The sequence below is a fragment of the Ammospiza caudacuta genome, chromosome 6, assembly GCF_027887145.1.
Source record: "Ammospiza caudacuta isolate bAmmCau1 chromosome 6, bAmmCau1.pri, whole genome shotgun sequence".
Taxonomy (NCBI): domain Eukaryota; kingdom Metazoa; phylum Chordata; class Aves; order Passeriformes; family Passerellidae; genus Ammospiza; species Ammospiza caudacuta.
In genome coordinates, this window is record NC_080598.1 from 32,430,771 (window position 1) to 32,440,946 (window position 10,176).

The following is a 10,176-nucleotide window of genomic DNA, read 5'->3' on the forward strand; positions in this document are numbered from 1 at the left end:
CCAAGTGGCACTCGGCGTTTCCCCTTCCGGGACGGGCCGCGCCCGCCCCGCCCCGCCCTGCGCGCTGCCCGACTCCAAGATGGCGGGCAGCGCCTCGGCCCGCGATGGGCCGCGAGCGACTCCCTCACCAAAGATGGCGGCGGCCGCGCCCCGCCCCCGCCAGCCTGGCCGCCGGCCCTGCGGGCGCGTGCGCGCGCGGCGCTCTGGCGCGAGCGGCTCTATGGTGGCGGCCGTTGGCGCGGCGGCGCTTCCGGCGGGCGCGGGGACCTGTGGGGGATCGCCGCGCGCCACTTCTGCCCGGCGGTGCTGAGGGAGCGGAGCCGCCATGGTGAGAGCGGGACGGGAGCGGATCGCCGCGTTTCGTGCGCACCGCGCCCGCCAGAGCAGCCTTCCTTCCCCTCCCCTCCCTGTTCCCCGGGGCACTGCGGGCGGGAAGGCCGCGGCCGGTGGTGCGGAGCCGGGCGGGCGGCTGCACGTTTTGGCGGGGCAGGGCCGGACGGGGCGGGGGCAAAAAGGCGGCGGCGGCGCTCGGGGAGCGGATCCTGGAGGCTCCCGCCCCTCTCCCCGGCTCCTTCGGGCCCCTCTCAGGGCGCTGCTCGGAGCCCAGCGCTTCCCGCGAGTGTCGCCCGCCGAGCGAGCCGGCCTTAAATGGCTGATTTGCGCTTTCCATGCTGCTCTCCCTGCTCCTCCCCTCTGCTCGGAGGAGGGAAAGGCGGGAGCTTGCCTTGGTGGGCTCTGGGAATGGCACGCTGAAGCTCAGAGGCCTCCCTATCATCGCGGTTTGTTGCGCTCATGCAATAAATGAAGCTGTGCTGAAGCAAGTTGTCGCTGTGCGGTGGGAGGACAGCTGCTTGTCCGTTTGCAGCGACGTTCCATGTCTGCCTGGTTCTTGCTCCAGAGCAGTTGCTCGGCCATGATGAGCAGCTACAGGCCCTGTCCCTGTTGGCCGGGATGAGAGGGGGGCCTTAGACCACTTTTTCTGCCTGGCATTTCGGTGTGTTCAGTGCGCTGCTGCTTGGTATTTGCATCACCGCACATCTTACCCTTACAAATATGCGTTTGTCTTCCACTTTTGTTGTATCGTATTGTATTTTTTTTCTTTTTCTCACTTTACTATAAATACTCTACAATTGGTGGAAGTTTCTTTGGGCAGATGCTGCATAGCTTTTAAGTCCTGCTGGTTTGGCTCTTGGCACTGCCTTAACCAGTTGTACAGGGTTCTGCCTTCAGGAGCAGGAGCAATTTCTAAATTGCTTTCTAGAAGTTTGGAATTGGTATAACATAAACCATGCGGTGTCTCATTCCGTGTCCTGCTTCAAAGCAGCCAGTACTACTGTGCTTTTAAGGAAAACGCAAAGAAATTCGACACATGTATCATCATAATAACGGTCCAGAGTGAGTTTCTCCAGGTGACTGGTGCTCAGGCAGAAAGGTTTATGGATCTTCCCTTGTTTTGGTTTTGTCACCTAGGCACATGGGGCAGGTAATAGAGGAGCCTTCCCACAGGCTTCTAAGCTTGCCATTTGTAACTATATGGTAGGACAGGACCAGAAATTTTATCAAATCAAACAATTTTTTTTTCCTTTAAAGTGAAATAATGTCAAGTTCCCAAAGAAGTCTTTGAAAAGCATTAATTCTACCATACACGTCATCCAATGGCATTAATTTAAATATTTTCCTGGGCCAGTATCTGATAACAGATATTGTATATTGTCTGAAGTGATAAATGGCTTAAAGGCAGAAGCCCAAATGATTTCTGCTGCGAAGTTCTGAAGGAGCTGGCTTACATGTCTGGCTCATTGATTTTTCTATAATCTGATTATTTGGATAATTTCAGAATTTATACATTCATTTAGCACCCCTCAGTGACCATCTAATTAAAGTGATAGTGCTGGAAAAATTATTTTATGGTAATCTTTGGCAGTCATTTGGACTCCCTGCTAAGACATGCCTGTTGAAGTACAATGCACTTGGAACAGCCAGATACCAGCCCCCCTTGGGGAATTCTCTTCAAATCAATCATCCTCTGGCATACATGAAAGTGGGTTTAAATGATCTACTCTCCTTTGTATGATTTTTGTTGATAGAGCATGCAGCTCAGAATTCCCCTTTTTTCCATTTCTGATTAGGAAAAGTCTTGCTCCTTCTTTTTCTCTGTGTAACATTTTCTTGAACGTCTCAGAATCTGCTAGTGCTGTGTTGAGACAATTTGAAGAACTGAAAACCGTATTCCAAGGATGGGAATACTGTCAGTTATGGGATAAGAATTTGTCCTGTTGTTTAGGTTTTTTCCCTGTAAATCCTAACATTTGCCATTTCTCTTTCTGTCACTGCTTTTCACAAGCACTGAGTTGGTATATTCACCGATTTCCAAAGTATGGGTCGGGATTTTTCTGTCAGCCACTGATTAATTTAAGCCAAAGGATGTCTTACCCTGCCGTTGCCTCTGTGCTCACCTCAGACATTAGCACTGAAAATGTTGGATCCAATTAGCAGCACTGGAAACGGCCATTTGCAGCTTGCTTGCAAACTTTCTGTGGTATGCACCCTATTAATTAGATCACAGATTGTCTACACTTTAAAAATCTTGCTTCTTTGCTCAAATTACTTGCTGTAGCCAAGTGAAAAATGTTATGGAAATAATGGAAGCCACAGAGTGTGCAGTCATCTAAGCCTCCCTGCAGAAGAACAAGCTCATGGACTCCAACATTTGGAACAGTTTTCTGTGCTGTAATTACTGTTTGAGTAAACTCATTGAAGTCTGAAAAACCAGTACATCTGTTTTGAAGAAATAATCTTGGGTGCTAAGTGCAGATTTATTGTAGCATTAGTGTTCCCTTGAAGGGAAATCAATAACTCAAAATAGCTAATTCTGTTAAAATCTTTTAGGTGACAGTGTGGTCAAGTTGGGTCCCCTCTTTGCTCTAAGTAAAATTTTCAGAAAAAAAATTTGGGGCATTGAAAATTTTACTAACAGCTTGCATTTGGAATAAAATAATTAAACACACTAATGCCACAGCTCTTACACATTGACTTTATTGCTTTGCTTATTTGTCTAAATATAAACTCTTTCTGTGGTATTTTTTTCCAACACAGTAGCAGCTTTACTGGTGATTCTACACATTTTAAAGTTCCATAAGGATTGATAGGACTTGTTGGAACCAAAACTTAGTAACACAGCTTGTATAAATAGTAAATGCTGAGTGGAAAATGTCTGTGTCCTTGATTGCTAGTCTAATATTTTACCATTACACATCTTTTTACTCCTTTCATATAAATAACTTGAACAAAAATCATTCAAAGTGTGCAAGTAACCTGTATTTTTGTGTTTGTTTTGTTTTCCAGTCTCACACAATTCTACTTGTCCAGCCTACCAAGAGGCCAGAAGGCAGAACATATGCTGATTATGAATCGGTGAATGAATGCATGGAAGGTGGGTGGACACAAGACATGGGAGTTAAAAACTGTTATTAAAATCCTATTTTTTACATATTCACAAACTTAATAAGGAAATAAGTTGCTCTTCATATTTTTCAAAGGTCATTCACAAAAACCCTCATGTTTTTAGCTTACTGATGTTCTAGCAAACTAAAATCCAGTTATTATTTGTTTCTAAAACTTCCTTTTTCTATTTAATATCTGGTTTTGATTTAACTAGATGAAACATCCAGTTTGGGAGAGTAGCTGATATTCTTTCTTTCGTGCAGCAGACTTGTTTCAATGCATTTCATCGCAGGATCAGCACTTAATTCTCACTATTCTTTTCTTAGCATTGTAAGGCAAAGATTGCTGCTGGAAATACTATATTAAATAATGGATTGTGTGCAATTGATACATCATCTGCAGTCTCGTGTGTCAGAGTAAAGATCTGCAAAACTTTGATACACATAATGGCCATTGGAAGAAAATTGAAATATTAGAGCTGTAGTTCACCTAGCCTTAATCTTGCAGGAGGTTTTGTGAGGCAAACAAAAGTATAACGAAGTCTCTGTGCTCATTTTAATATTACATTCTTCTCAAATGTATCTGAATTATTAGTGGACTAGCTTAAATAAATGTGTTTTAAATGTATATACAGGTTTGTGCTGTCACTCTTACCTCAATACTGTGTTTGACTCTTGCATCAAGAATGGTCATTCTTATGAGTTCTTCTGTTTCTCAGGTGTTTGTGCAGTAGGAGTGTGTTCTAATTTCTGTCTTAAAATTATTAGAAGGCGTTCCAGACGTGCGTTGGAGCTTACTGCATGGAAAATTATATATTTCACAGAACTAAAGCTTTTCCCCTAGATGATGAAGACTTTTCTTTCCGTGTATCTTACCTGATTTTATAGTATTACCTTTCAATGCAAATTGCCAGGAACAAGAGAATTTCAGCTCTAGAAAATCTGATTGCTTTTACAGTGGTAATCTCTAAACTTTTATTTGTGGATCAAGAGCTGAAAAAGTTTCAGTTTATACAGTCTTTTAATATTGCATGGTTGATCTTGTTTCTCTGTAGGAGTCTGTAAAATGTATGAAGAGCATCTGAAGAGAATGAATCCCAACAGTCCATCCATTACATATGATATCAGCCAGTTGTTTGACTTCATTGATGACTTGGCAGACCTCAGCTGTCTTGTGTAAGTTCAGTTGTACAAGTCCATGTCAGTGACTTAGCAAAGTCACAGGTCTTCCCTCTAAACTCTTCTGTGAGAGTTTAACATAATGCTGTTTTGTGTGCTTTTTAGCACTAACTGCAGTGCAGCAGTAGTGCAGCTGCCCTAGCAAGTTCCCAGGTCAATTAAGTGCATAGATGCAAGGTACCTGTAAAGGCTTAGAAACTAGCAGTTCCACTTGGATTTCACTCACATTGAGGCTGACTGAAATCCAGCAGTTAAGTACAGCTGACTGTTTTATTACTACTAGAATCTGTTTAAATTTCCCTTTGTGCTGTTAGTACAGTCCCTCAGGAGGCAGAATGGTTACAGAATTTTTCTCAGCTGAGGGCAGTACTTGTGGTAGAGTAGAAGGCTACAGAAGTGCATTGCAGCCTAAAGTTTGTTTTGATCAAGATACAGCAAGATGAAAGTTTATCTAACAGACTGAAACTAGCCACTTGTTTTAGGTGGTAGCAACTGTTTTCTAGGATAGTCTTGTGCCTTTTTTAATTAGGCTTCTAAAATCAGTGTCATGCCAAATTCTACTTCAGCTCATAGTTTTCCACCAGATGGCACACATAGCACAAGGTGTAAGGGACGCCTCTTCTTCACGGAAATTTCCTGAAGTACTTGATGTCTGCTCTTGCTGTGTAGCATTATGAAAGGGTTTGGGGATGGAGGGTAGAAATCAGTAACTTTTCCTGAAGGTAGCATTTCTTACATTGCACTAGAACTACTGCTGTATGAACATACATTGAAGCTCTTGGTTTGGCCTTAATGCCGTCATGCTGAGGTTTAAATAGTAAGACTTCCTTAGAAACATCATGCTTAGGGTCTTTTCCTTAGGTAAGAACTATAAATTGTTCTGGAATGAGTTAACTTGGGATTTTTACTTACCTTCTTACCACTGTCCCTTTCACCCTTCTTATCTATCAGAAATAAAAGTATATCAGGATTTAAAGACTGAGCAGGACCTCAGTGGTTCTTGAATCATTCACTGAAAGTACCATCTTCGTAAACAAAATATTGTATAGGAGGACATGAGCCTACACAGACCTTCACGCAGATTACTTTCATTTTTCAGTCTCATTCTGTTTTAATTCAACATGTCCTGAGCAAATGAATTCTCTGGCCCTTGCAAGTGGACTGTTTTTATCAACTATGCTTGAATAGCAAAGAAAATGCATCCATGGGGTCTTGTTTTCAGTTTGCTTTTTTAAAGTATCCTTGTTAGGTGTAAGCTTGTCCTCAGTGCCAACTGGCAAGAATCCTTTGTCATCCATCTGTGAGTCTGCCTTTGGTCCTGAAAAAAATTGATCTTAAATTTTTTTTAAAAATTCCACACAGAAGTTGAACACTTGAAAGCTTAAATAAATCTTTGAAGTAATGTTGAAGAAGTGTTTGACTCATTAAGACAAATTAGATTGTTTCCTGGTGGAACTATTCTTCTGCAGGCTGAGTTCTAGAATGCTAGGATTCTCTACTTGCTGTCTCCCTTAAGTAATTAAATGCATGAATTAAAATATGAACACAGTGTTCCAGTCACCCAGTAGTGCTTGGAGCATCTCATTTTGTTTCAGGCTCAGTCTGATCTGCTGGACAGCTGTTTTATAGAGAACAGGATAAATCCATTTGATAAGTGGCAATTCCCACCTAGTTCTGATACTACCTTCTGTACACCACTTTCTACCTCATACACTTGAGGACAATTAATTGTGAAGTTCTTCTGGTAGATGTACCACAGAGCAGACTGACATTTCTTGTTTCCTCTGCAGTTACCGTGCTGATACTCAGACATACCAGCCCTACAACAAAGACTGGATAAAGGAGAAGATCTACGTTCTCCTCCGCAGGCAGGCCCAGCAAGCAAGCAAATAATGGGGGCACCATTGCTACGTGGGTTTGGGGGGTTTGGACAACAGGTGTGTACAGAGTGTAGTGGTGAACGTTTTGTATTATAGTCATCCTGTTGCCATCTTGATAAACTCGTTAGCCAGGACTGATTGTACTTTTAGGGATACAAGGATTTTGTTGGATTGAAATTTTTTTCAGTGTAAATGGAGAAGAACGTACATCTTCAGCAGAGTTTTGGGTTTTTTTCCTCCAGTTTGCTAATGGTCCTACCTTATTTGAACCCCTGGGGCTGTTCACATTGTACTTCACCACATTTGCTGTATGTGCCCCTCTGTGGGTTTTTTACATTCAGTTATGTCCTTGAGATGTCTTAATGGGAAATAAAAATCTACCCTTTAGTTAAACTTGAGTGCTCAATTTTGTGGTTCCTGCCAAAAAACACAAATCTTTTTCCCCATTATCCAAGGGATATGGCTTGACAGGTCACGTGGACTGAACCAGCAGTTGTTTCCTGTATTACAGAACACCTCAAATTCTGGCTCAGTCTTGGTGGTTTTCCCTGGGCATCTTTGGGAAACACAGCAACCCTTTTGCACTGCTCAGCTGATCTCTGTACAAGGCATTTTATGTAGGTGTGTCTGCTCTGGAATTGGTGGTGGATAAGAGCAGGCTGAATGTATGACATCACAGGCCCCTTGAATTAATCTGCTTCCAATTTTCCCCCAAGAAAGGAATAGACAAAGCAGATTGCTCCCATGAAAATCTGCCCCAAACTTAATTTTCTCTGTACATAAGATAAAGGCTTAACTGTTTACCCACACTGTAAGTTACATGTGCCTCTGTCTATCTTAAATGCTGATGTTTCTGTAATTTCGCTGTACTGAAAAGATTTGGATTGGAGGACACATCAGACAAAAAAACAGAGCAGGTAGGAAAGAAAGGCTGGTGTGGTACTCTGTGTCTTTAGAGCTTGCCTGCTGTAGGAACAGACTGTACAGATTACACTTAACCAAGAGCGGTTCTGGGATTGACAGAGGATTGCAATTCTCCCCAATGCACTGGATTTCCTAATACACACCAATAGTTTCTGATGGACCTCACAGCAAATGCACTGGCTGGAAAGAATCTGAGGCAAAGTGACTGTCTGTAGTAAAGCTTCAATGAAAGTAGCTTTACTTAAGTAAGTGATCAGTAATTTGATTCCCAGTCTTCAGCAGCTATTACTTAAGGGATATAAATTCTTAGAAAGAAACTGGGTGAGGGTGTTAAACCTCTCAGCACCAATACAAGTTGGACATTAGACCTACTAGCTCTAGAATTTATAGTGACAAGGAATAAATTCAAAATAACATCAAAACATGCTTCCTTTATAATGAATAGTGATTTTCAAAACATTGTAGGTCAGAAATATATTACTACACTTAAGATTATTAAATCCAAAAATACTTCGGGGCATATAAGTTTTATATCCAGCTTGAAAACAGTAAGTAATACTTAGAAAATTCACTATTGCCCATATAATAACATTCAAATTTAATACAAGCAGTGTTCTTTTTAAAGCTTTTATAGTTTATCCTCCTGAATAGCACATACTAAAATAACATGCTCGCTCCTAACATGTTTGAGGTTAATTTCAATTTTTTTTTTGTAAAATTTCCAGTGTTCTCTTGGATGAAATTTTGCAGTCTTTAAGCGAAGCCAAATAAGCATTTACCTCATTCTGTGGGCTTGCTTTCAATTTAAGAACAACCAGCAATGTGATCTCTTTCCTTACTGTGAAAAGCACAAAGGAGCATGCTGAATCTCTAGTAATCAGGCATTGGAACACAGCACAGCTCTTCCTTCAAAGGTACCTTACATTTGGTCTGATTTAAGAAAATCTTCCTCTTTCTTGATTTTGACTCTACTATGATAACTGTGCAAACTCAGACCAGTAAACAAGTATAAAATACAAATTTCTTACATTCAAACAGAAAATAGGAAGAAGGTACTTTAAAGGAGGTGGTAATTAACCTTTCTGCTTTTTGAAAGGGACTTTGTGAAGATACGATTTTTAGTGTTTTGGAAAGTAGAAGGTTGCAATCTTTAACCTAAAGGTTACCTCACTTTTTTTTTAAACATACAGACTGCTGTGGCCATTTCAGTAATGGAAGTTTTCACAGAATTGAAAAATGCAAGTAAGTTGTCCTTTCATATCTCTGGAGCCAGATTTGGCCTTCTGGAGATAGAAAAGTGTGGTCTGTAAGCCACTTCAGAAGAAGGGATTTGGGCATCATCTCTTTTCCCCCTCTTCATCCAGCTACAGGTCTATTTTTCTCTTTCTGAAATAAGCTACTAGATACAACTCTAGTGCACAGTTCTTGAGCTGCTGTTTTCCATAATCCTTCACTGCATTTTACTTTATTAACTATTTATGAAATAATAGATTTGCTGCTGAGCTGAGCACCTGACCAAATACTCTGAAAGGGAGAAAGAATGCTACAGTATCTATCCAATGTGCAACAAGCTAGAAAGAAGAATCTAGAAAGTTGTCTCCCACTAACCACCTGGTGCCTTCAGAAGTTTAGTGGAGAGGGTTATGAGCACTTGGAAACTTACTACATGCACTCTAGTACTGTAGGCTGTTGTAGCAGACTGTGAAAAGTGACTTCACTTTGCTTCTTTGCTCCTACTGAGGGAGGAATGGACGGCAGCAGGGCATGTAGTACCTCCTGCAGTTGCATTTGTCCTCAGAGGCATCAGCACTTGGATAGCAAGATACTGAAAATTGCCTAAGTTCAACTACTATAAAAGTGAGGCTCAGTAGCAGCATTTTGCAGGTAAAGCCATTAAAAATGGTATGATTGTAGAAAAGGAATCAAAAAAGAATCTGTCATCCCATGCATGCTTTGCCTGCAGCAAGTTTTCTGGGGCTTCTTAGGTATGGATAGATACAAGTAACTGTGCTGGTCATGCCTGCTACAGTGTGGGAGTAAAGAACAAAGGAAATTATACTGGCTGCTTCTGCAGGAGAGTGGTACAGTATTTTAAAACAGGGATTAAGAATGGAATCCAGAGACCTAGTATTTCCAAGTGTGTAGAAATACTTAATTTTTTTTAAAAGCAAGTCCATTAAGGAAGCCTAGCCTCAGACCAAGGAGCTGTATGAGCTATTTGCCAGGACTGCAGAGGAATTGAGGAGCTTGCCTGACTTCTGCTTGCCTTGTGGAGCTGTGAGCCATGGACTGCAAGTTGAGGAATGACCAGACTGGCACAACTCATTTCTTGGCAGGGCTGTTCACTAAGCAAATTAGTAGGGTGAAGTTATGTGAGGTGGCTGAGCTGAAGTAGCAGTTCACTGCTGTTGAAAGGCATAATGCTGCTTCACACTACTGTACAAAAGGGATACTGGCTGTTGTGGGGAAGGGGAGAACAGGACTGCTAGTCAGCACCAACAAGCAGAGCACTGGTCATTTAAAGATACCCAAAACCTGATATTTGAGAACAAGCACAAGCACAGTAGATAAATTGGTGTATATATAAAGCACCCATTTATGCCCTTGCAAGCTCCTGCCAGTCTAATGCACTGGGTCAGGGAGTAATCCCACTAAGATTAGACTGTGAGTTGTGTTTGACACCGCAATAATACCAGGATCATTCTTACAGGAATCCCACTCTGCAGCCTCCTTCAGGATGCTGAAGGAGA

The 10,176-nt window shown here is 41.9% G+C and overlaps 1 protein-coding gene across 1 annotated transcript; it reads left to right on the plus strand.

The window, feature by feature from the left end:
- Positions 1-218: 218 nt before the first annotated feature.
- On the plus strand, positions 219-6,895 carry ERH (ERH mRNA splicing and mitosis factor). The gene is made up of 4 exons (XM_058807438.1): positions 219-328; positions 3,346-3,433; positions 4,499-4,619; positions 6,413-6,895. The coding sequence occupies exons 1-4, from the start codon at positions 326-328 to the stop codon at positions 6,513-6,515; spliced, it is 315 nt and encodes a 104-aa protein (XP_058663421.1). The 5' UTR covers positions 219-325; the 3' UTR covers positions 6,516-6,895.
- Positions 6,896-10,176: the final 3,281 nt, after the last annotated feature.